This window comes from Erythrolamprus reginae, chromosome 6 (assembly GCF_031021105.1).
Source record: "Erythrolamprus reginae isolate rEryReg1 chromosome 6, rEryReg1.hap1, whole genome shotgun sequence".
Classification (NCBI taxonomy): Eukaryota; Metazoa; Chordata; class Lepidosauria; order Squamata; family Dipsadidae; genus Erythrolamprus; species Erythrolamprus reginae.
Genome location: NC_091955.1, coordinates 67,231,930 through 67,259,541, shown reverse-complemented (window position 1 = coordinate 67,259,541; position 27,612 = coordinate 67,231,930). Strand labels below are relative to the sequence as shown.

The following is a 27,612-nucleotide window of genomic DNA, read 5'->3' as shown; positions in this document are numbered from 1 at the left end:
TTAGAAGATTTGTCATTTTTTCCTTGTATTCTGCTGTGTTCATTACTATAGTGGAGTTTCCTTTATCAGCTGGAAGGATTATTATATCCTGGTTTTTCTTTAGATTGATAAGTGCCTCTCTTTCTTCCTGCTGTATGTTGCTTTTTGGAGGTTTACTAGAGCACAGAATATTAGTGACTTGGAGTCTAATTTTGTTAGCAGTATCTGGGTTGATTTTATGTAAAGTTGTTTCAATTCCACATATGATATTTTCAGTTGGTATTCGTCTTGGAGTTATTGCAAAATTAAATCCTTTTGAAAGAATATTGGTTTCTGTAGTGGTGAGTATCTTGTCTGATATGTTATGTACTGTTTTGGTCATAAGTTGTTGTGGAGGGCTGGGTTTTTGCTGTACCTCTAGTATTTGGAGTTTCTTATTATGTGTGTCTGTTTTGTATTGGGTTTCTGTTTCTGCCCTCCAGATTGATATTTGTTTGAATTTATCCCAGAGTAAAGGATGTATTTGGTTACTGATTTTAAGGTGAAGAGAGAGTAGACTTTTGTTGATTTCATCAAGTATGAATCTTTTTTTGTGGAGTTCATTTCTGATTAGGGCTAATTCAGTTCTTTTTAGGATCCTCTCTATGGTTGGGGTTTTTGGGTGGAATTTTAGTTGGAAGTATTTGGGAATTATTTTTTTGTCCCTGCAGTTGCGTAGGAATGTGAGATCACATAAGATGGAGGCTTTTCTGACTTCAAGTTTTTCATAGGTCCTAGTCAGTAGGAAAGTGTCCTCCCCGTAGAGGCAAGATATTTGTTTTCGTAAATTTTCACGGGTATATGTATGTAGATTGTTCTGAGTTCGGGTTTTGCCCTGTGTAATGTTTTGCATGTCTATGCGACGTTTCGGTAAAATCACATTTACCATCATCAGGCTGGAGTTCCAATCTCTGTGTTTTTGCAAATGAATATTAGCAACTGACATTTCTTCTTAGCATGTAGTGTGGGGGTGGAGATTTGCTTTGAATGTAGCAAATAGATTGGGTGACTATGCTTCCGTGATCTGATTGGTTGGTGTAATCATGGTTATAGAAGGAATGGTATGAAGATTATGAAGTGTTTTGTTTAAGTCTGATTTCCAAATATAAAATTCTAAAATCATAATAATTAAAGGATTGACATATTGATTATAATGAAGTTTTTATTTTGTTTAAGGCTGGTTTCCAAATCTCTGGCAGACGTGAGGTATCATCCCGTTTATTTAAACAAAAAGATCTTTTTTCAATTTCAATAGCTTCTAGAGAGATTCTTTTATATAAATTCTCTGTTTTGTGGAGTAATTTAGTTTTTTCAGAGTCAATTTCGTGCCCTGTTCTTTTAATGTGCTGGACAAGGGAGGAGGTCTTCTCCTGTTTCTTGACTGCATTCATATGTTCTGCCATGCGCTGGCTCACTCTTCGGTTAGTTTGTCCAATGTATGTGGCTGCACATGTTTTGCAAGGGATTTCATAGATACCTTGGTATTCTAATTGGATTTTATCTTTGGGGCTCCTTAGGATATTAGATATTTTTTGGTTAGTGCAAAATGAGGTTTTGATGTTATGTTTTTGTAGAATTTTACTAATTTTATCCGTGGTGCCTTTGATGTAAGGAAGGATGGTGGTGCCATTGTCCTGTTCTTGATCTTGTTTTTTGGGGGGTGTCTCTTTATTGATTAGGTTTGTTATTGTTTTCTCTTTGAATCCATTAGAAATTAGTACATCTTTGAGTTTGTTCAATTCAGTTTTTAAGTGCTCATGGTCAGCTAAGCGTTTGGTTCTGGTGATGAGAGTTTTGGCCACTGAGGTGATTTGTGCGGGGTGGTGGTGTGAGTGTGCATTTAGATAACGGTTGGTATGGGTTTTCTTTTGGTAGATAGTATGTCCTAGGCTGCCATTGGGTTTTTTATAGACCAGTACATCTAGAAAGGGAAGTTGATCATTGATTTCTGTTTCCATAGTAAACTGTATTTTGGGGTGTAGGCTGTTGAGATGAGTGAGGAAATTGTCTAGTTTTTCTTTACCATGTGGCCAAATTACAAAGGTATCATCAACATATCTCAGCCAAAGTTTGGGTTTGTATTTGGCTTGCTCTAAAGCATTATTTTCGAAATATTCCATATAGAGGTTGGCTATGACAGGTGATAGAGGTGATCCCATGGGGGCTCCCTCTATTTGTTTATATCTTTGTTCATTATAGATGAAGTATGTATTGGTCAGGCAGTGGTTGGTAAGGTCTAGGATATATTTGGGGGGTTTGTGTTTGTCTTGGATAGCTGTCAAGGCTTCTGTAATAGGTATTTGTGTGAACAGGGACACGACATCGAAACTTACAAGTAGGTCATCGGGTTGTAGGTTTTGTTTTTTAATTATTTGTATAAAGTGGGATGAATTTTGAACATATGAGGTAATAGTTTCTGTATATGGTTGAAGGTATTTGGCTAAAAATTTGGCAAGGTTTTGTAGAGGGGAGCCTATAGAACTGACTATTGGCCTGAGAGGTATTCCTTCTTTGTGTATTTTTGGAAGGCCATAGAGTTTTGGACATATGGAAGATTTTTCTCTGGGGATGATTTTTTGCTGGATTTCTTCGCTGATGGGAGAGGCCTTGATTTTAGATTTGGTGGTTTTTTCTAGGTAGGTGGTAGGATCTGTGCTTAGGAGTTTGTAGGCCGGATTTTTTAGAAGATTTGTCATTTTTTCCTTGTATTCTGCTGTGTTCATTACTATAGTGGAGTTTCCTTTATCAGCTGGAAGGATTATTATATCCTGGTTTTTCTTTAGATTGATAAGTGCCTCTCTTTCTTCCTGCTGTATGTTGCTTTTTGGAGGTTTACTAGAGCACAGAATATTAGTGACTTGGAGTCTAATTTTGTTAGCAGTATCTGGGTTGATTTTATGTAAAGTTGTTTCAATTCCACATATGATATTTTCAGTTGGTATTCGTCTTGGAGTTATTGCAAAATTAAATCCTTTTGAAAGAATATTGGTTTCTGTAGTGGTGAGTATCTTGTCTGATATGTTATGTACTGTTTTGGTCATAAGTTGTTGTGGAGGGCTGGGTTTTTGCTGTACCTCTAGTATTTGGAGTTTCTTATTATGTGTGTCTGTTTTGTATTGGGTTTCTGTTTCTGCCCTCCAGATTGATATTTGTTTGAATTTATCCCAGAGTAAAGGATGTATTTGGTTACTGATTTTAAGGTGAAGAGAGAGTAGACTTTTGTTGATTTCATCAAGTATGAATCTTTTTTTGTGGAGTTCATTTCTGATTAGGGCTAATTCAGTTCTTTTTAGGATCCTCTCTATGGTTGGGGTTTTTGGGTGGAATTTTAGTTGGAAGTATTTGGGAATTATTTTTTTGTCCCTGCAGTTGCGTAGGAATGTGAGATCACATAAGATGGAGGCTTTTCTGACTTCAAGTTTTTCATAGGTCCTAGTCAGTAGGAAAGTGTCCTCCCCGTAGAGGCAAGATATTTGTTTTCGTAAATTTTCACGGGTATATGTATGTAGATTGTTCTGAGTTCGGGTTTTGCCCTGTGTAATGTTTTGCATGTCTATGCGACGTTTCGGTAAAATCACATTTACCATCATCAGGCTGGAGTTCCAATCTCTGTGTTTTTGCAAATGAATATTAGCAACTGACATTTCTTCTTAGCATGTAGTGTGGGGGTGGAGATTTGCTTTGAATGTAGCAAATAGATTGGGTGACTATGCTTCCGTGATCTGATTGGTTGGTGTAATCATGGTTATAGAAGGAATGGTATGAAGATTATGAAGTGTTTTGTTTAAGTCTGATTTCCAAATATAAAATTCTAAAATCATAATAATTAAAGGATTGACATATTGATTATAATGAAGTTTTTATTTTGTTTAAGGCTGGTTTCCAAATCTCTGGCAGACGTGAGGTATCATCCCGTTTATTTAAACAAAAAGATCTTTTTTCAATTTCAATAGCTTCTAGAGAGATTCTTTTATATAAATTCTCTGTTTTGTGGAGTAATTTAGTTTTTTCAAAGTCAATTTCGTGCCCTGTTCTTTTAATGTGCTGGACAAGGGAGGAGGTCTTCTCCTGTTTCTTGACTGCATTCATATGTTCTGCCATGCGCTGGCTCACTCTTCGGTTAGTTTGTCCAATGTATGTGGCTGCACATGTTTTGCAAGGGATTTCATAGATACCTTGGTATTCTAATTGGATTTTATCTTTGGGGCTCCTTAGGATATTAGATATTTTTTGGTTAGTGCAAAATGAGGTTTTGATGTTATGTTTTTGTAGAATTTTACTAATTTTATCCGTGGTGCCTTTGATGTAAGGAAGGATGGTGGTGCCATTGTCCTGTTCTTGATCTTGTTTTTTGGGGGGTGTCTCTTTATTGATTAGGTTTGTTATTGTTTTCTCTTTGAATCCATTAGAAATTAGTACATCTTTGAGTTTGTTCAATTCAGTTTTTAAGTGCTCATGGTCAGCTAAGCGTTTGGTTCTGGTGATGAGAGTTTTGGCCACTGAGGTGATTTGTGCGGGGTGGTGGTGTGAGTGTGCATTTAGATAACGGTTGGTATGGGTTTTCTTTTGGTAGATAGTATGTCCTAGGCTGCCATTGGGTTTTTTATAGACCAGTACATCTAGAAAGGGAAGTTGATCATTGATTTCTGTTTCCATAGTAAACTGTATTTTGGGGTGTAGGCTGTTGAGATGAGTGAGGAAATTGTCTAGTTTTTCTTTACCATGTGGCCAAATTACAAAGGTATCATCAACATATCTCAGCCAAAGTTTGGGTTTGTATTTGGCTTGCTCTAAAGCATTATTTTCGAAATATTCCATATAGAGGTTGGCTATGACAGGTGATAGAGGTGATCCCATGGGGGCTCCCTCTATTTGTTTATATCTTTGTTCATTATAGATGAAGTATGTATTGGTCAGGCAGTGGTTGGTAAGGTCTAGGATATATTTGGGGGGTTTGTGTTTGTCTTGGATAGCTGTCAAGGCTTCTGTAATAGGTATTTGTGTGAACAGGGACACGACATCGAAACTTACAAGTAGGTCATCGGGTTGTAGGTTTTGTTTTTTAATTATTTGTATAAAGTGGGATGAATTTTGAACATATGAGGTAATAGTTTCTGTATATGGTTGAAGGTATTTGGCTAAAAATTTGGCAAGGTTTTGTAGAGGGGAGCCTATAGAACTGACTATTGGCCTGAGAGGTATTCCTTCTTTGTGTATTTTTGGAAGGCCATAGAGTTTTGGACATATGGAAGATTTTTCTCTGGGGATGATTTTTTGCTGGATTTCTTCGCTGATGGGAGAGGCCTTGATTTTAGATTTGGTGGTTTTTTCTAGGTAGGTGGTAGGATCTGTGCTTAGGAGTTTGTAGGCCGGATTTTTTAGAAGATTTGTCATTTTTTCCTTGTATTCTGCTGTGTTCATTACTATAGTGGAGTTTCCTTTATCAGCTGGAAGGATTATTATATCCTGGTTTTTCTTTAGATTGATAAGTGCCTCTCTTTCTTCCTGCTGTATGTTGCTTTTTGGAGGTTTACTAGAGCACAGAATATTAGTGACTTGGAGTCTAATTTTGTTAGCAGTATCTGGGTTGATTTTATGTAAAGTTGTTTCAATTCCACATATGATATTTTCAGTTGGTATTCGTCTTGGAGTTATTGCAAAATTAAATCCTTTTGAAAGAATATTGGTTTCTGTAGTGGTGAGTATCTTGTCTGATATGTTATGTACTGTTTTGGTCATAAGTTGTTGTGGAGGGCTGGGTTTTTGCTGTACCTCTAGTATTTGGAGTTTCTTATTATGTGTGTCTGTTTTGTATTGGGTTTCTGTTTCTGCCCTCCAGATTGATATTTGTTTGAATTTATCCCAGAGTAAAGGATGTATTTGGTTACTGATTTTAAGGTGAAGAGAGAGTAGACTTTTGTTGATTTCATCAAGTATGAATCTTTTTTTGTGGAGTTCATTTCTGATTAGGGCTAATTCAGTTCTTTTTAGGATCCTCTCTATGGTTGGGGTTTTTGGGTGGAATTTTAGTTGGAAGTATTTGGGAATTATTTTTTTGTCCCTGCAGTTGCGTAGGAATGTGAGATCACATAAGATGGAGGCTTTTCTGACTTCAAGTTTTTCATAGGTCCTAGTCAGTAGGAAAGTGTCCTCCCCGTAGAGGCAAGATATTTGTTTTCGTAAATTTTCACGGGTATATGTATGTAGATTGTTCTGAGTTCGGGTTTTGCCCTGTGTAATGTTTTGCATGTCTATGCGACGTTTCGGTAAAATCACATTTACCATCATCAGGCTGGAGTTCCAATCTCTGTGTTTTTGCAAATGAATATTAGCAACTGACATTTCTTCTTAGCATGTAGTGTGGGGGTGGAGATTTGCTTTGAATGTAGCAAATAGATTGGGTGACTATGCTTCCGTGATCTGATTGGTTGGTGTAATCATGGTTATAGAAGGAATGGTATGAAGATTATGAAGTGTTTTGTTTAAGTCTGATTTCCAAATATAAAATTCTAAAATCATAATAATTAAAGGATTGACATATTGATTATAATGAAGTTTTTATTTTGTTTAAGGCTGGTTTCCAAATCTCTGGCAGACGTGAGGTATCATCCCGTTTATTTAAACAAAAAGATCTTTTTTCAATTTCAATAGCTTCTAGAGAGATTCTTTTATATAAATTCTCTGTTTTGTGGAGTAATTTAGTTTTTTCAAAGTCAATTTCGTGCCCTGTTCTTTTAATGTGCTGGACAAGGGAGGAGGTCTTCTCCTGTTTCTTGACTGCATTCATATGTTCTGCCATGCGCTGGCTCACTCTTCGGTTAGTTTGTCCAATGTATGTGGCTGCACATGTTTTGCAAGGGATTTCATAGATACCTTGGTATTCTAATTGGATTTTATCTTTGGGGCTCCTTAGGATATTAGATATTTTTTGGTTAGTGCAAAATGAGGTTTTGATGTTATGTTTTTGTAGAATTTTACTAATTTTATCCGTGGTGCCTTTGATGTAAGGAAGGATGGTGGTGCCATTGTCCTGTTCTTGATCTTGTTTTTTGGGGGGTGTCTCTTTATTGATTAGGTTTGTTATTGTTTTCTCTTTGAATCCATTAGAAATTAGTACATCTTTGAGTTTGTTCAATTCAGTTTTTAAGTGCTCATGGTCAGCTAAGCGTTTGGTTCTGGTGATGAGAGTTTTGGCCACTGAGGTGATTTGTGCGGGGTGGTGGTGTGAGTGTGCATTTAGATAAGCCTCCATCTTATGTGATCTCACATTCCTACGCAACTGCAGGGACAAAAAAATAATTCCCAAATACTTCCAACTAAAATTCCACCCAAAAACCCCAACCATAGAGAGGATCCTAAAAAGAACTGAATTAGCCCTAATCAGAAATGAACTCCACAAAAAAAGATTCATACTTGATGAAATCAACAAAAGTCTACTCTCTCTTCACCTTAAAATCAGTAACCAAATACATCCTTTACTCTGGGATAAATTCAAACAAATATCAATCTGGAGGGCAGAAACAGAAACCCAATACAAAACAGACACACATAATAAGAAACTCCAAATACTAGAGGTACAGCAAAAACCCAGCCCTCCACAACAACTTATGACCAAAACAGTACATAACATATCAGACAAGATACTCACCACTACAGAAACCAATATTCTTTCAAAAGGATTTAATTTTGCAATAACTCCAAGACGAATACCAACTGAAAATATCATATGTGGAATTGAAACAACTTTACATAAAATCAACCCAGATACTGCTAACAAAATTAGACTCCAAGTCACTAATATTCTGTGCTCTAGTAAACCTCCAAAAAGCAACATACAGCAGGAAGAAAGAGAGGCACTTATCAATCTAAAGAAAAACCAGGATATAATAATCCTTCCAGCTGATAAAGGAAACTCCACTATAGTAATGAACACAGCAGAATACAAGGAAAAAATGACAAATCTTCTAAAAAATCCGGCCTACAAACTCCTAAGCACAGATCCTACCACCTACCTAGAAAAAACCACCAAATCTAAAATCAAGGCCTCTCCCATCAGCGAAGAAATCCAGCAAAAAATCATCCCCAGAGAAAAATCTTCCATATGTCCAAAACTCTATGGCCTTCCAAAAATACACAAAGAAGGAATACCTCTCAGGCCAATAGTCAGTTCTATAGGCTCCCCTCTACAAAACCTTGCCAAATTTTTAGCCAAATACCTTCAACCATATACAGAAACTATTACCTCATATGTTCAAAATTCATCCCACTTTATACAAATAATTAAAAAACAAAACCTACAACCCGATGACCTACTTGTAAGTTTCGATGTCGTGTCCCTGTTCACACAAATACCTATTACAGAAGCCTTGACAGCTATCCAAGACAAACACAAACCCCCCAAATATATCCTAGACCTTACCAACCACTGCCTGACCAATACATACTTCATCTATAATGAACAAAGATATAAACAAATAGAGGGAGCCCCCATGGGATCACCTCTATCACCTGTCATAGCCAACCTCTATATGGAATATTTCGAAAATAATGCTTTAGAGCAAGCCAAATACAAACCCAAACTTTGGCTGAGATATGTTGATGATACCTTTGTAATTTGGCCACATGGTAAAGAAAAACTAGACAATTTCCTCACTCATCTCAACAGCCTACACCCCAAAATACAGTTTACTATGGAAACAGAAATCAATGATCAACTTCCCTTTCTAGATGTACTGGTCTATAAAAAACCCAATGGCAGCCTAGGACATACTATCTACCAAAAGAAAACCCATACCAACCGTTATCTAAATGCACACTCACACCACCACCCCGCACAAATCACCTCAGTGGCCAAAACTCTCATCACCAGAACCAAACGCTTAGCTGACCATGAGCACTTAAAAACTGAATTGAACAAACTCAAAGATGTACTAATTTCTAATGGATTCAAAGAGAAAACAATAACAAACCTAATCAATAAAGAGACACCCCCCAAAAAACAAGATCAAGAACAGGACAATGGCACCACCATCCTTCCTTACATCAAAGGCACCACGGATAAAATTAGTAAAATTCTACAAAAACATAACATCAAAACCTCATTTTGCACTAACCAAAAAATATCTAATATCCTAAGGAGCCCCAAAGATAAAATCCAATTAGAATACCAAGGTATCTATGAAATCCCTTGCAAAACATGTGCAGCCACATACATTGGACAAACTAACCGAAGAGTGAGCCAGCGCATGGCAGAACATATGAATGCAGTCAAGAAACAGGAGAAGACCTCCTCCCTTGTCCAGCACATTAAAAGAACAGGGCACGAAATTGACTTTGAAAAAACTAAATTACTCCACAAAACAGAGAATTTATATAAAAGAATCTCTCTAGAAGCTATTGAAATTGAAAAAAGATCTTTTTGTTTAAATAAACGGGATGATACCTCACGTCTGCCAGAGATTTGGAAACCAGCCTTAAACAAAATAAAAACTTCATTATAATCAATATGTCAATCCTTTAATTATTATGATTTTAGAATTTTATATTTGGAAATCAGACTTAAACAAAACACTTCATAATCTTCATACCATTCCTTCTATAACCATGATTACACCAACCAATCAGATCACGGAAGCATAGTCACCCAATCTATTTGCTACATTCAAAGCAAATCTCCACCCCCACACTACATGCTAAGAAGAAATGTCAGTTGCTAATATTCATTTGCAAAAACACAGAGATTGGAACTCCAGCCTGATGATGGTAAATGTGATTTTACCGAAACGTCGCATAGACATGCAAAACATTACACAGGGCAAAACCCGAACTCAGAACAATCTACATACATATACCCGTGAAAATTTACGAAAACAAATATCTTGCCTCTACGGGGAGGACACTTTCCTACTGACTAGGACCTATGAAAAACTTGAAGTCAGAAAAGCCTCCATCTTATGTGATCTCACATTCCTACGCAACTGCAGGGACAAAAAAATAATTCCCAAATACTTCCAACTAAAATTCCACCCAAAAACCCCAACCATAGAGAGGATCCTAAAAAGAACTGAATTAGCCCTAATCAGAAATGAACTCCACAAAAAAAGATTCATACTTGATGAAATCAACAAAAGTCTACTCTCTCTTCACCTTAAAATCAGTAACCAAATACATCCTTTACTCTGGGATAAATTCAAACAAATATCAATCTGGAGGGCAGAAACAGAAACCCAATACAAAACAGACACACATAATAAGAAACTCCAAATACTAGAGGTACAGCAAAAACCCAGCCCTCCACAACAACTTATGACCAAAACAGTACATAACATATCAGACAAGATACTCACCACTACAGAAACCAATATTCTTTCAAAAGGATTTAATTTTGCAATAACTCCAAGACGAATACCAACTGAAAATATCATATGTGGAATTGAAACAACTTTACATAAAATCAACCCAGATACTGCTAACAAAATTAGACTCCAAGTCACTAATATTCTGTGCTCTAGTAAACCTCCAAAAAGCAACATACAGCAGGAAGAAAGAGAGGCACTTATCAATCTAAAGAAAAACCAGGATATAATAATCCTTCCAGCTGATAAAGGAAACTCCACTATAGTAATGAACACAGCAGAATACAAGGAAAAAATGACAAATCTTCTAAAAAATCCGGCCTACAAACTCCTAAGCACAGATCCTACCACCTACCTAGAAAAAACCACCAAATCTAAAATCAAGGCCTCTCCCATCAGCGAAGAAATCCAGCAAAAAATCATCCCCAGAGAAAAATCTTCCATATGTCCAAAACTCTATGGCCTTCCAAAAATACACAAAGAAGGAATACCTCTCAGGCCAATAGTCAGTTCTATAGGCTCCCCTCTACAAAACCTTGCCAAATTTTTAGCCAAATACCTTCAACCATATACAGAAACTATTACCTCATATGTTCAAAATTCATCCCACTTTATACAAATAATTAAAAAACAAAACCTACAACCCGATGACCTACTTGTAAGTTTCGATGTCGTGTCCCTGTTCACACAAATACCTATTACAGAAGCCTTGACAGCTATCCAAGACAAACACAAACCCCCCAAATATATCCTAGACCTTACCAACCACTGCCTGACCAATACATACTTCATCTATAATGAACAAAGATATAAACAAATAGAGGGAGCCCCCATGGGATCACCTCTATCACCTGTCATAGCCAACCTCTATATGGAATATTTCGAAAATAATGCTTTAGAGCAAGCCAAATACAAACCCAAACTTTGGCTGAGATATGTTGATGATACCTTTGTAATTTGGCCACATGGTAAAGAAAAACTAGACAATTTCCTCACTCATCTCAACAGCCTACACCCCAAAATACAGTTTACTATGGAAACAGAAATCAATGATCAACTTCCCTTTCTAGATGTACTGGTCTATAAAAAACCCAATGGCAGCCTAGGACATACTATCTACCAAAAGAAAACCCATACCAACCGTTATCTAAATGCACACTCACACCACCACCCCGCACAAATCACCTCAGTGGCCAAAACTCTCATCACCAGAACCAAACGCTTAGCTGACCATGAGCACTTAAAAACTGAATTGAACAAACTCAAAGATGTACTAATTTCTAATGGATTCAAAGAGAAAACAATAACAAACCTAATCAATAAAGAGACACCCCCCAAAAAACAAGATCAAGAACAGGACAATGGCACCACCATCCTTCCTTACATCAAAGGCACCACGGATAAAATTAGTAAAATTCTACAAAAACATAACATCAAAACCTCATTTTGCACTAACCAAAAAATATCTAATATCCTAAGGAGCCCCAAAGATAAAATCCAATTAGAATACCAAGGTATCTATGAAATCCCTTGCAAAACATGTGCAGCCACATACATTGGACAAACTAACCGAAGAGTGAGCCAGCGCATGGCAGAACATATGAATGCAGTCAAGAAACAGGAGAAGACCTCCTCCCTTGTCCAGCACATTAAAAGAACAGGGCACGAAATTGACTTTGAAAAAACTAAATTACTCCACAAAACAGAGAATTTATATAAAAGAATCTCTCTAGAAGCTATTGAAATTGAAAAAAGATCTTTTTGTTTAAATAAACGGGATGATACCTCACGTCTGCCAGAGATTTGGAAACCAGCCTTAAACAAAATAAAAACTTCATTATAATCAATATGTCAATCCTTTAATTATTATGATTTTAGAATTTTATATTTGGAAATCAGACTTAAACAAAACACTTCATAATCTTCATACCATTCCTTCTATAACCATGATTACACCAACCAATCAGATCACGGAAGCATAGTCACCCAATCTATTTGCTACATTCAAAGCAAATCTCCACCCCCACACTACATGCTAAGAAGAAATGTCAGTTGCTAATATTCATTTGCAAAAACACAGAGATTGGAACTCCAGCCTGATGATGGTAAATGTGATTTTACCGAAACGTCGCATAGACATGCAAAACATTACACAGGGCAAAACCCGAACTCAGAACAATCTACATACATATACCCGTGAAAATTTACGAAAACAAATATATATATATATATATATATATGCATTTGTCAAGAATCATGAGGTACAACACACTGATTGTCATAGGGGTCAAATAAGCAATCAGGAAACAATATTAATAAGAATATTAAGGATACAAGCAACAAGTTACAGTCATAGAGTCATATGAGGAGATGGGTGATAGGAATGATGAGAAAAAACTAATAGTAATAGTAGTGCAACTTTAGTGAATGCTTTGACAGTGTTGAGGGGATTATTTGTTTAGCAGAGGGATGGCATTCGGGGAAAAACTATTCTTGTGTCTAGTTGTCTTGGTGTGCGGTGGTCTATAGCGACGTTTTGGGGGTATGAGTTGAAACTGTTTAATATGGAAGTTTCTTAAGCTTATGCTTTAATCACTGTTGCAAATGGAAATTCACAAGTTTTCTAGCCAATCTGAAATTCACAGAATGTGTCAAACTGGAAGGAGTCTAAGGGGACATCTTAGAAAGCAGCAGGGACACACATAGGACTGATAGGGTTGCAGAGCATTTTGAGCAGCTGGAAGCATCAGAGAATGACACTTCTGGTCCAGGATCTGCTCCTACCTAGGCCTAAGGCACATAAGGCTGAATGAAGGGCAGAACCGAGAAGATCTGAGCAGCTCTTTGCCACACAAGGGTGTTTCCACTGGTAATTAATTCCTTGCACCTGGTAGAGGCTCTATTTTAGAACCACTGCTAGCAATCAGTCCCTTGTTGGGAACAATTACGTGAGTGTGACTGCATCTTGTGAAAAACACCCTCTTGCTTCTTCACCATGACCTACATTTGTATCTTAGATTTTTGGATTGCCTTCTGACCCTGATTCTGCATCCCCCTCTAACTTTTCCTTAGGCAAACTGCTCAGGGAGGTAAGGACTTCCATTTGAGGTGCTGGGTTTAAAATTATGAATGTAGTGGTCCCTGAGGTCTGACAGTTTGGTGACCCCAGCTTTAAAACACATTGTGCAAAAGATTCAAGTCCCTTGCAAAGTCCATAACGCTGGGAAAGATTCAAGTCTCTTGCAAAGTCCATAATGTCGTTTGGCGGGCCCCAGGGGAAGAGCCTTCTCTGTGGTGACCCCGGCCCTCTGGAATCAACTCCTCCCGGAGAACAGAACAGCCCCCACCCTCCTTGTCTTTCGCAAGTTACTCAAGACCCACCTATATCGCCAGGCATGGGGGAACTAAGACATCTCCCCCAGGCTTTCTTATATTTTATGTTTGGTATGTTTGTGTTGTATGTTTTTTTAACAGTTGGGTTTTTTTATATAATTCTTATTATTAGATTTGTTCCATTGTTTATACTGTTTTTTATTGTTGTTGTGAGCCGCCCCGAGTCTTCGGAGAGAGACGGCATACAAATCTAATAAAATAAAATAAAATAAATAAATAAATAATGCTGGGAAAGGAAAAAGGAAGGACAACTACAGTAATAAATGGTGATGGACTCAATGACAGCAGCAAAGGATGCTTTTTTAGAAGACCCGAAAGGCCTGGCTGGGGACAGATCATCTTGGAGAAAGTATATCTGATTACTAAGAGTTAACATGGACTTGAAAATATATAATAAAGTCCATCAGCAAGTACTGCTGACTGTAAGGCAGAATAGTATCAAATCATACCGAAGTCTAATTTCTGGGATCATAAATGAAACTTAAGGAGATGTATATTTTTAGCCCCATAGTTAATAGTTAATAAGATCTTCTACGTAACAGTAAGAATGGTACAGGTTCTGTAGTGTTGTGTGTAATCATTATTAGTAGATCTAGCATCAAATTTAAATTATTCTAACTCTCCCTATTAAGTAAACATAAACAAAAAGATAAATAAAGGCTGATCCTGCATATATATGGTAAATAATCATAAAACTCACTTCCAACTATATGCAGTTATTATTTGATTTTCAGGTCCTGTTGCCCTCATTGTATACATACTAGCAAAATAGGATTTGATCAGCTTCCCCCTCTTCAAAATATGTTTAGGAATTATTAACGAACCCACCAGAGACATGCTGATGTATTCTGTGTGTATTGTAAAAATGTATCTGCCCTCTGCAATATATATATACATATTATTTACAGTATATGTATATCAGGGGTCGGCAGCAAGCAGGACGGGATGGAATGCAGTTCCACCGGTTGAAATGAAGCTACATCCAAAGACGGGCTACAAGAATGGTGGAAGGTCTTGTAAGGAAAGACTTAATGAACTCAATCTGTATAGTCTGGAGGACAGAAGGAAAAGGGGGGTCATGATCTAAACATTTAAATATGTCAAAGGGTTAAATAAGGTTCAGGAGGGAAGTGTTTTTAATAGGAAAGTGAACATAAGAATAAGGGGACACAATCTGAAGTTAGTTGGGGGAAAGATCAAAAGCAACGTGATAAAAATATTATTTTACTGAAAGAGTAGAAGATCCTTGGAACAAACTTCCAGCAGACGTGGTTGGTAAATCCACAGTAACTGAATTTAAACATGCCTGGGATAAACATAGATCTATCCTAAGATAAAATACAAAAGTACGGTAGTATAAGGGAAGACTAGATGGACCATGAGGTCTTTTTCTGCCGTCAGTTTTCTATGTTCCTATGTTTCTACATGCCCAGCTCCAGCTGACCAGTGGCAGTCACTTCCGGGATTACAGGTCTTGCCTGGGCTCTCCTTTTTCCCCCTGCTGCTGTGTCTGTGTCTGCGCTCCTCGCTTTTTTCCTCTTTCCTCCTTCCTGGCTTCAGACGAGCTTCCCTCTCTCCTGCCTGGCTCCCCTCCAGCCTCACACGGCCACCTCCTGAGGCCAGGAAGGAAGAAAGAGGAAAAAAGCAAGGAGCGAGCAGCAGCAGCAGGGAAAAAAGGAGAACTGAGCCAAGCTGAGTGGAGCCGTGTCAAAGAGGTCTGGACTGTGGTTTTTTCCCCCCTTGCGAAGCCCTCGCTCTACCTGCAGCTGAGATGAAAAGGCATTGTGCGGCAATAATAACCTTGTAACTCTCCCTTGGCTTTCCAATATTTTTAAATCCCTTTCCACATCCTCCTCCTACTCCTTGGAAAGTGGCAGGGAGACCATCACTGGCAGGAGTTGCAGGGGGCCCTTTTCCTCCCCCCTCTTTTCTCAACAACTAATCGGCACCCATTCGCCTAGCTACCCAGCCTGAGGCAGGGGGCAGCCCAGGAAGGAGAAAGCGGGAAACGCAAAGCAAATTGTCACTCCAGCGAGCGACATTGGTGAAGTTGCAAGTCGAGGACTTAACAGTTCACTTGAACGATGATGATCGTTCAAGCCACTCCCACCTGGTCACATGGCTGGCAAGCCACTCCTACCCAGTCACATGACCATCAAACCACATCCACAAAATAAGCCACACCCACAGTGTGACAGTAAAAATTTTGGCTGCCCATCTCTGATGTATACGTATATTTTATACTGGTTCCTGCCTTGTATTCTGTTTTTCTTGAATTTAGCTTAACAATCTCATGATTTTAGCTTCACTGACAGTTTTCAATAGAAACATAGAAACATAGAAACATAGAAGTCTGACGGCAGAAAAAGACCTCATGGTCCATCTAGTCTGCCCTTATACTATTTTCTGTATTTTATCTTAGGATGGATATATGTTTATCCCAGGCATGTTTAAATTCAGTTACTATGGATTTATCTACCACGTCTGCTGGAAGTTTGTTCCAAGGATCTACTACTCTTTCAGTAAAATAATATTTTCTCATGTTGCTTTTGATCTTCCCCCAACTAACTTCAGATTATGTCCCTTTGTTCTTGTGTTCACTTTCCTATTAAAAACACTTCCCTCCTGGACCTTATTTAACCCTTTAATATATTTAAATGTTTCGATCATGTCCCCCCTTTTCCTTCTGTCCTCCAGACTATACAGATTGAGTTCATTAAGTCTTTCCTGATACGTTTTATTCTTAAGACCTTCCACCATTCTTGTAGCCCATCTTTGGACCCGTTCAATTTTGTTAATATCTTTTTGTAGATGAGGTCTCCAGAACTGAACACAGTATTCCAAATGTGGTCTCACCAGCATTCTATATAGCGGGATCATAATCTCTCTCTTCCTGCTTGTTATACCTCTAGCTATGCAGCCAAGCATCCTACTTGCTTTCCCTACCGCCTGACTGCACTGTTCACCCATTTTGAGACTGTCAGAAATCACTACCCCTAAATCAAACTTGTGATTTTCTCACATAGTGGAAACACATGCAAGGAAACTGTGGAAAGGAATTGAGAAAATTGAGTGTATCCCTGAAAAATGGTTTTGAACCTAGATTTCAGGTGAACCCATTGGGATATATTTTTGACAAGTTGCAAAGAAAGTGCTGTAAAGCTAATCAGAATACTTTTAATGCTAGATCTCTTTTTTTAAAAAACACTTCAATTGGGATTGTTTTAAAGTTAAGAGTTTCCTTTCTTACGTGTTGTTGAAATGTCCACAATTTAAAGCTTTTCTTGTTCAACTGTTCAAAGAATGGACTACAAAGACTCTATTCTCTGAAAATTTTACTGTTGGCTACTGAGAAATATTGCAACCTTGAGCTGTATAATCTAATGTACTTGTTTTATGACAATCTTCTTTTCCTTTCAATTTGCAGGGACTTTGCTTCCCTGTCCAAAGAAAATGTATATGAGAACAATCGTTTGGTAAGTTGTGGCCTCTGGCTTCATTGCAATCATACTTCATCATGCTTGCTTTTTAGTCCCTTTTTCCAACTGTAGTTAATATATCTGCTGTGAAAACCATGTGCTAGTTACATGAAATGAGTGCCCTGCATGCTATATATCAGTGTTTCCCAACCTTGGCAACTTGAAGATATTTGGACTTCAACTCCCAGAATTCCCCAGCCAGCTGGCTGGGGAACTCTGGGAGTTGAAGTCCAGATATCTTCAAGTTGCCAAGGTTGGGAAACACTGATATATATGAATGACTAGAAATCTGCTGGTGAAAAAAAGCAAGTTTTTCTTATGATGAATTCAGCTTTGCTTCACAGGGCGTTATCCAGATGTGTTGATTTATAACGCTCCAGATGTCTGGATAGCATGACTGTTAACCAGTTCTAAAGTTGTAGAGACGAGAGAAATAGAATAAAATGTCAGTTCTGAAAAGTGGGGAGGAGAAATTTCAATGTCTCACTTTCTGAGTTACTTATTTCCACATTTTTTAAAATCAATATTCATTAAGTGCAGCCTTTTCCAATAAAGTATCTCTGCCAGTGATGGCAGTAGATTGACTTTGTCCTGGTTCATAAATTGGCTGGTTAGTACTTTAATGTGAATTTTCTTGGGAATATCAGAGCGATGGGCTTGATTGGGAAGCTAAAAAAAACCCGAGGAAAAAATAGTGGCAACACAATTCCATATTGCCGACAAGAGAACTACACAAATTTGTGTGTGAAGTCCACTCGAAGCTAAACTCAACCTGAAAAGTGTTTACGTTTTCCCAACCCGGTGTAGTCTTGTTGATTTTAATTTCTCATGCAAGCCTATTTCTAACTTTCACTATCACAATCTTTCTAGAAGTTGGTATCAGGGAAGAGGGATTAGAATAGTGATAGTTTTCTGGCAAATCATTAATCTAGTTGCTCTGTTAGCAAGGTTCTTCAGGAGTTAGATTTTTTTCAGCTTGAAAAGTAACATATTTATTTATTTTATTTATTTATTTTGTCCAATACACAATGAGGGTTTTAGTGGGTATACAGTATATCTATAGTAAAATACATGATGAAGGCTATAGAGGAGATACTCATAGTAAAATATTTCTAAGAAATAATAGAAAAGAAGGTATAGTAATAGAACATATCAATGAAAGAATAGAAGAAGAGATATAGGAATAGAAGAAAGGAATAGGAGATATAGGAGAGCAATAGGACAGGGGATGGAAGGCACTCTAGTGCACTTGTACTCGCCCCTTACTGACCTCTTAGGAATCTGGATAGGTCAACCATAGATAATCTAAGGGTAAAGTGTTGGGGGTTTGGGGATGACACTATGGAGTCCGGTAATGAGTTCCACGCTTTGACAACTTGGTTACTGAAGTCATATTTTTTACAGTCAAATTTGGAGCGGTTAATATTAAGTTTAAATCTGTTGTGTGCTCTTGTGTTGTTGTGGTTGAAGCTGAAGTAGTCACCGACAGGCAGGACATTACAGCATATGATCTTGTGGGCAATACTTAGATCTTGTTTAAGGCGTCTTAGTTCTAAACTTTCTAGGCCCAGGATATTTGCATTCTAAAGGTGTTTAATCTTACATACAGTATTGTTGTAGTCGATTTCATATTTGTACAACGAATTTGGCAGATATAAGAGTGCAATCCAGTACCATGGGCTTGTCGGGACAGTGAAAGAATGTGCTTAGATTTTGCCTCTGTGGCCAGTGTAAATTATCCAAAGACTGCAAATAATAGTCTAGGAAAACAGTGCTGATGTAATTGTAACGTTCTGACTAGCAATAGACTAGGTTGAGATGTAATTGTTGCTGGTTTTAATGTGAGAGGAAATGCGCAATATTAACACTTTTTTAATGTATAGATGTCGATGCACACTTTTTTAAAACTTCAGTTAAGATACTGTTTGTTTTTGCACATTATGAACATTATGGCATCGGGTTTTTATGTCTCAACATTTTGTGTGAATGCTCAGTCTCTGGGCTCTTGATGGAAACATATTCGCTTTTATGATGGGCATTTTCACAGATGGATTATATGCATGGTATGTTTGTATGTATGTTTGGTTTCATAATAAGGTTTTTTTTAGTTGTTTTAGTATTGGATTGTTACATGCTGTTTTTATCATTGTTGTTAGCCGCCCGAATCCACGGAGAGGGGCGGCATACAAATCCAATCAATCAATCAATCAATCAATTAATCAATCAATCAATCAATCAATCAATCAATCTGTTTTTAAGGTTCTTTTAAAAATAATGCACTTCTTGCTATTTTTTTTTACAGTTTAGTGCTGTTATTCTTAATACTGTATATTGTATGCTTTGCTTTAAAAAAAGGTTAAAAATATCTTTAATAATAAATTACAAACCCATTATAACTTTTGCATAAAAGCAGCTAAACTTTGGCATTCTTAGATTAAGGAACACCAGTTGATTCATCCAGTTAGACTTTGGTTCAGCTGAGAATTGGTCAACAATCCAACCTTCTGTCTAGTGCAGTGTTTCTCAACCTTGGCCGTTTGAAGATGTGTGGACTTCAACTCCCAGAATTCCCCAGCCAACTGGTCTAGTGTAATGGATTATATAAGAAGCAAATCTTGCACCATCATTAATCTCTCTTATTTCTGCTTCACTCATTGTCCCTGGTAATTGCTTAATGACTGGAAACACTTTGCCTTGGTAATTTCATTTGTCCATTAGTATGATATCACCATAATGTCTTTATAATTAATATGATATTTAGTTGTATAATATTTTCTAAAAGCAATTTTTTGTGCGCTCAAAATTTGGAGGGGGATTGGGCAGGAATTTTAGTGCTGGAAAGGGTGTTGTGTATAACAACTCAAAGGAGGCAAAAGGTTCTGCCGCAAGATATACATGGGAAAAACAGAATATGCCACCTTCCATCACTTTTTATATGTTTGTTTGTTTTATGTTTATTACCTTTTCATTTATTGCTTTTGTGTTTCATCAAGGCAATGCTTGTAATTTGCTGTCTCCATTTTATTTGTGCCAAAATAAGTCAGGCTGAAAGCTGATGATTTGCCCCAGGGCATGTTATTAGCTTTGTAGCTGAACAGGAATTTGAAGCTGAGTTGTCTTAATCATAGCTTGATACACCAACAGTTACATCATTATTATTTTTTTAATTATGGCTCAGTGTTTGTTTCACTCTGACTACAGCCAAACATATGTTTAAGCAGAAATACTATATATGACTTACCTGATATGAAAGGTCTCAAAATATGGTATAAGAACTAGGATTATGCAGACCACTCTCAAACTTAGAGCATTCTCTGTCACGTTGTGTATTACCAGCCCCAGAGATATTCAGAGACATTCAGTAATTAATTAGTTAACACTGTGTATGTCAGTTAGCTCCGCCCATTATGATGTAAAATCCTGCCTGTCATACAAGCATCACTTCCTTTCTTCTTTGGAAGAATCCATCTTCCTTTTTTTTGTTCTCAAAGATGTAACACGCATCTCAGATGCCTGAAACAGGCATTAGCTATTTTCTTTATTTTTCTTAATAAAAGTAACTTCGTTTGAAAGCTGTTTCTGTGCTTTAATCCATCGCCTCCAGATTTGATTTATTATAGTCCACGCGGGCTCTAAATTATCTCCTAAATCTGACATTCTCAACATTGCACAAAGTTATAATCCTAACATAGAAGGTTTCACTTCATAACTGGCCATTTTGAATATTCTGGAATAGCATGGCCTACTCCTTGTTTTCTAACAGGCAAAGTGAATTTATTTATTTATTGGTTGGTTGGTTGGTTGGTTAGTTGGTTGGTTGGTTGGTTGGTTGGTTGGTTGGTTGGTTGGTTGGTTGGTTGGTTGATTGATTGATTGATTGATTGATTGATTGATTGATTGATTGATTGATTCATTCATTCATTCATTCATTCATTCATTCATTCATTCATTCATTCATTCACTCACTCACTCAATTTTTATGCCGCCCTTTTCCTTAGACTCAGGGCGGCTTACAACATGTTAGCAATAGTACTTTTTAACAGAGCCAGCATATTGCCCCCACAATCCGGGTCCTCATTTTACCCACCTCGGAAGGATAGAAGGCTGAGTCAACCTTGAGCTGGTGATGAGCTTTGAACCACTGACCTATAGATCTACAGTCAGCTTCAGTGGCCTGCAGTACAGCACTCTACCTGCTGCGCCACACTGGCTATACTGTAGTGATTTTCAAAATGATAAATCAGTGATGATTTATAGGCTTGTGAGCCTTATTCTACCTGTGAATAATATGATGGACAAAATTAAGTTTGATTTCATTTAAGTGCAGTGAAAATTAATTCAAATTAATTCAATTAAATAGAAATAATCAGTATTCTTATACATTTTTTTCTGTCAAATGTCTGTCTTGGTATTTTTTCTCTTCCTTTGTTTTCACCTCATCTTGTTCCACTGGCGCAGGGATCAACTGGCTGAGGAATTCTGGGAGCTGAAGTCCATGAAATTGCCAAATTTGGAGTTCCCTGCTCTGGAGTCTGCCTCTGTGTCATCTTCCATCAACTCGTTGGCCTTCTCCGGGTCCCGTCGACTAAACAATGTCGTTTAGCGGGACCCAGGAGAAGAGCCTTCTCTGTGGCGGCCCCGACCCTGAATTGACACATCTCCCCCAGGCCTATACAGTTTATACATGGAATGTTTGTGTGTGTGTTTGCTTTTAATAATGGGTTTTTTAGTGTTTTTTAAATTATTAGATTTGTTTTTTACATTGTTCTTGTTATTGTTGTGAGCCGCCCCGAGTCTACGGAGAGGGGCGGCATACAAATCTAATAAATAAATAAATAAATAAATAAACAAACTGTTCTCTCCTGGTTGCTTTGACAGGCATTTGAAGTGGCTGAACAAGAACTGGGGATCCCTGCCTTGTTGGATCCCAATGATATGGTCTCCATGAGAGTTCCCGACTGCCTCAGCATCATGACATATGTGTCCCAGTATTACAACCATTTTAACAACCCTACCCAAGGTGAGAGCTTCAACAGATAATTATACATATATATAATTATATATTATAATTATAATTATAAAGGAGGAAGAGTTCCTTCATTTCCTTTGATGTAGCAGAACTAGTCTCCTCATACTAGCTAGAGGCTGTGGACTTTCCAGGAATGCATAATGTTAATAATGTTTACCATAATGTTATGGTAAACGTCCCAAAGTAAGCGGGATGAAATTTTTAAAAAGCTCTTGGGTTTGGTGTTTGTGTGGAGTGTGGGTACTAACACCATAACCAACCGAACCATCCCATTAGTAACACTTCTGACTCATGGCAGTAAAAAAAAGATAAGTAATGTGTTCAAAAACCTTAGCTGTCCCTTTATGACCTTGCTTAGGTTCGCCTGGTGCACCAGTTGCGGCCCTATTTGGACCGGGAGTCACTGCTCACAGTCACTCATGCTCTCATCACCTCGAGGCTCGACTACTGTAACACTCTCTACATGGGGCTACCTTTGAAGAGTGTTCGGAAACTTCAGATCGTGCAGAATGCAGCTGCGAGAGCTATCATGGGCTTTCCTAAATATGCCCATGTCACACCAACAATCCGCAGTCTGCATTGGTTGCCGATCAGTTTCCGGTCACAATTCAAAGTGTTGGTTATGACCTATAAAGCCCTTCATGGCACCGGACCAGATGATCTCAGGGACCATCTTCTGCTGCATGAATCCCAGCTACCAGTTAGGTCCCACAGAGTGGGTCTTCTCCGGGTCCCGTCAACTAAACAATGTCGCTTGGCGGGACCCAGGGGAAGAGCCTTCTCTGTGGCGGCCCCGGCCCTCTGGAACCAACTCCCCCCCAGAGATTAGAATTGTCCCCACCCTCCTTGCCTTTCGTAAGCTGCTTAAAACCCACCTCTGCCGCCAGGCATGGGGGAATTGAGATACTCTTTCCCCCTACGCCTTTACAATTTTATGCATGGCATATCTGTATGTATGTCTGTTTTTTATAATAATGAGTTTTTAACTGTTTTTAGTATTGGATTATTATTATATGCTGTTTTATTACTGTTGTTAGCCGCCCTGAGTCTGCGGAGAGGGGCGGCATACAAATCCAATAAATAAATAAATAAATGAATGAATGAATGAATGAATGAATGAATGAATGTTAGGGCTGGCTGTGGTCTTCCTTCCAAATATGTCTGAAAAAATAATGGAATGTAGAAAGACTCTGTCCCCTCTTTGCCTTTGGTCCTAAGGTTGTGGGTGGAATATTGGTTTTGAACCCATAATGCTACTCAGGTGTGCTCTGACTATTTCCTTATTTCACCCTGGCTCCCTCCTTTACTCAAGATCTTTACTCAAGAGACCCAGAATTTACTTCATTTTTCTCATTGCCCAGAAGAAGTAAAGCATTGTAGGACAGAACTAAGTGCAAGTAAAAATGTAGAAAACAATATGTGTACTTCTGTATCCTCAAAAGACATGGAATGCTTATCTCTGGCAAAATAATTGGTAGCTGTACCACAATATACTGAAAGGCAACTTCCCCAAGCCTAACTGACTGGAGAAAAATTACTCCATACCTTATTTTTTCTGACTTATCTATTGCCCCGTAGATTAATTTCCCTTTTTTTCTTTATTTTTGCAGCCAGAGTCGGCATACCTATGAAATATCCAGCTGTTGCCTCCTCATCAGCTCTCTCAGCTCAGAAAGATTTGCCTGTACTTGAAACTTCATCTACGTCCCAGGTATTAAGTTTGATCAAACTGTAAACTCTCTTTGCCTCTCCAGTTTATTTCAGGTACTTGCTTCTGAATCCATGTTCTTTAAGAAAGGCCAATTTTTAGTATCACTTTATTGTCATTTTGAATGTACACTAATCGGCATACATTAAGGTGAAATTTCATTGCATATTTGAAGTGCCTGATTTAACAACTCATCCTCTTCTGTCTTCTTTACTTTTGAGGGTTTTGTTGATCACTTAACGCCTTTCTGTGGATTTTATGATTATAGTTACATTCCTCCTTCATCATGCCATGTATGACACACCAATACAAACTGGATAAATGCTACATCATCTGTCTGGCATTATACAAACACAAGTTGCCGAGGGCCCCACGGTACTTGAGTTGCAATAATTGCCACTTAGCACACCTCATTTATTAACCCATTTGCAAAACCAGTAATTTAATTCATTTATTTATTTTATTTTATTTTACATTAAAATAAGTATTAAACACTGATATTTTTTTTTGCAAAACCAGTAATTTAATTCATTTATTTATTTTAATTTATTTTACATTAAAATAAGTATTAAACACTGATAAATTTTTGGAAGGTGGGTGCCCCAGGAACTGGGGTAAAAACGTTTGCCAGAGAGAAATAGTAGCCCTGTTGGACTTGGTTTGTACATTTCAAATCACATATCAGCTTCATGAGGAAAAGCTGCATCAAAGATTGCTTTAGTGTTGCAGTATAGTAAGACTCTTCATTGATTTGGCTAGTTCCAGGAAGCAGTGCCTATGAAAGCTAATGCTTCCCCTCCTCCGCCTCGCTTCAATAAATCTTTGTCTGAAACTTTTACTATTAACAGTTTCATAGGACCAAACCAAAGAAAAACAAGTCTTTGATGCCTGTAAAGACTAAGCCTTTTTAATTGTTTACATTACTAGTTTTGATTGCTTTATCTCCATAGTTTCCTGCCCAGAAAAGCACAAAGCTTTTTATTAAGGAAATATTCACTGAGTTGAAATGTAATGATGCATGTGGATTAGAAATAGGCTTAAGGGCTTTATGGTTGTGAAGAAAATTGTACATAAAGAAGCAGATATCATTTGCACACAGGATCCAAAAGTGGGATATAATGTTTGGTGCAATGGTTAAGGCATCAGTCTAGAAACTGGGAGGCTGTAACTTCTAATCCCTTCCCTTAGATCAGGGGTCCCCCAACTTTTTACACAGGGGGCCAGTTCACTGTCCTTCAGAATGTTGTAGGGCCGGACTATAAAAAAAACCTATGAACAAATCCCTATGCACACTGCACATACCTTATTTTAAATTAAAAAACAAAACGGGAATGTACTATTTAGAGGGGGGGGGAAGAAGTCTGAAATTCATATATGTTTATGTTTTGTTTTTAATTTTCTTTCATTAACATCTGATTCTAGGTTTTCTTGGCTTATAGAAAAATGTATAAAGAAAGAAGGAAGCACTTTGGCATAATGGTTAATAAGTTAGAAATATAATTGGTGTACCTTTTAAAGGAACGTTAAGGAGGGAATTTAATTAAAAGAAAATGAATGTAACTAGATGACAAAATTAGAAAAAAAACCTTTTGCAACTTTTTTGATGATTGATATTAGTTACTAACCAAATACCGCATTTTATTCATAGAAAATTAGATGGAACGCTGTGTTGTGTCACTCACCCGCGGGCCGGATAAATGGCCTCAGCGGGCCACATGCGGCCCGCGGGCTATAGTTTGGTGACCGCTGCCTTAAATACAAAGCCATCGGGATATCTTATGCCAGTCACGTTCTCTCATCCCTAGGAAGGAGGCAATGGCAAACCAGTTCTGCCAAGAAAACCACAGGGACTTCTCTGAGAATTGGATATGATTGGATGGAAGTGGGGCGGGGGGGAGGATATCTCTAATTATAGTGCTTTCTTTTTAAAATGTAAAATATATTTTTAGGGTACAACTTGTCTCAGGATGACTGATGAACACACAAAGAAAGAAAGCATAAATCAAACCCATATTAATATTCAGCAGCTCTCAATGTTAAAATGACAAAAAAATAAAACATCCATTCCAAAATGCTAACAGCCCAGCTATGACTGCACCTCTGAACAAAATAGTTGCTTTTGGATGAATAAATAAGTTTTGAAGGTTTTCTTAAAGGTGTCAATCATTATTTATTATTATTTATTTATTTATTACTTAGATTTGTATGCCGCCCCTCTCCGAAGACTCGGGGCGGCTCACAACATGTAAAAAAACAAATCATAAGCAATCAGACAATTTAAAATATTTAAATATTTAAAAAACCCCATATGCTAACAGTCACACACACAGACATACCATGCATAAATTAAACGTGCCCAGGGGAGATGTTTCAGTTCCCCCATGCCTGACGGCAAAGGTGGGTTTTAAGGAGTTTACGGAAGGCAGGAAGAGTAGGGGCAGTTCTAATCTCCGGGGGGAGTTGGTTCCAGAGAGTCGGTGCCGCCACAGAGAAGGCTCTTCCCCTGGGGCCCGCCAACCGACATTGTTTAGTTGACGGGACCCGGAGAAGGCCCACTCTGTGGGACCTAATCGGTCGCTGGGATTCGTGCGGCAGGAGACGGTCTCGGAGATATTCTGGTCCGATGCCATGAAGGGCTTTAAAGGTCATAACCAACACTTTGAATTGTGACCGGAAATTGATCGGCAACCAATGCAGACTGCGGAGTGATGGTGAAACATGGGCATACCTGGGTAGGCCCATGACTGCTCTCGCAGCTGCATTTTGCACGATCTGGAGTTTCCGAACACTTTTCAAAGGTAGCCCCATGTAGAGAGCATTACAGTAGTCGAACCTCGAGGTGATGAGGGCATGAGTGACTGTGAGCAATGAGTCCCGGTCCAGATAGGGCCGCAACTGGTGCACCAGGCGAACCTGGGCAAACGCCCCCCTCGCCACAGCTGAAAGATGTTGTTCTAATGTGAGCTGTGGATCGAGGAGGACGCCCAAGTTGCGGACCCTCTCTGAGGGGGTCAATAATTCCCCCCCCAGGGTGATGGACGGACAGATGGGATTGTCCTTGGGAGGCAGAACCCACAGCCACTCCGTCTTATCCGGGTTGAGCTTGAGTCTGTTGACACCCATCCAGGCCCCAACAGCCTCCAGGCACCGGCACATCACTTCCACCGCTTCGTTGACTGGGCATGGGGTGGAGATGTAAAGCTGGGTATCATCCGCATATTGATGATACCTCACCCCATGTCCTTGGATGATCTCGCCCAGCGGTTTCATGTAGATGTTGAATAGCAGGGGGGAGAGGACCGACCCCTGAGGCACCCCACAAGGGAGAAACCTAGGAGTCGACCTCTGGCCCCCCACTAACACCGACTGCGACCGGCCAGAGAGGTAGGAGGAGAACCACTGAAGGACAGTGCCTCCCACTCCCAACCCCTCCAGCCGGTGCAGAAGGATACCATGGTCGATGGTATCGAAAGCCGCTGAGAGGTCAAGGAGCACCAGGACAGAGGATAAACCCCTGTCCCGGGCCCGCCAGAGATCATCCATCAACGCGACCAAAGCGGTTTCCGTGCTGTAACCGGCCCTGAAACCCGACTGCTGGGGACCTAGATAATCGGCTTCTTCCAAGGACCG

At 38.6% G+C, this 27,612-nt stretch overlaps 1 protein-coding gene across 1 annotated transcript in view; it reads left to right on the top strand.

Moving 5' to 3' along the window:
* Positions 1-27,612, top strand: part of MICALL1 (MICAL like 1) — a 65,371-nt gene that overhangs the window by 12,356 nt on the left and 25,403 nt on the right. Inside the window, exons 2-4 of the mRNA XM_070756169.1 lie at positions 17,194-17,242; positions 22,124-22,265; positions 23,885-23,985. Coding sequence (XP_070612270.1) covers positions 17,194-17,242; positions 22,124-22,265; positions 23,885-23,985 — 292 coding nt within the window. The remainder of the gene's footprint in view (positions 1-17,193; positions 17,243-22,123; positions 22,266-23,884; positions 23,986-27,612) is intronic.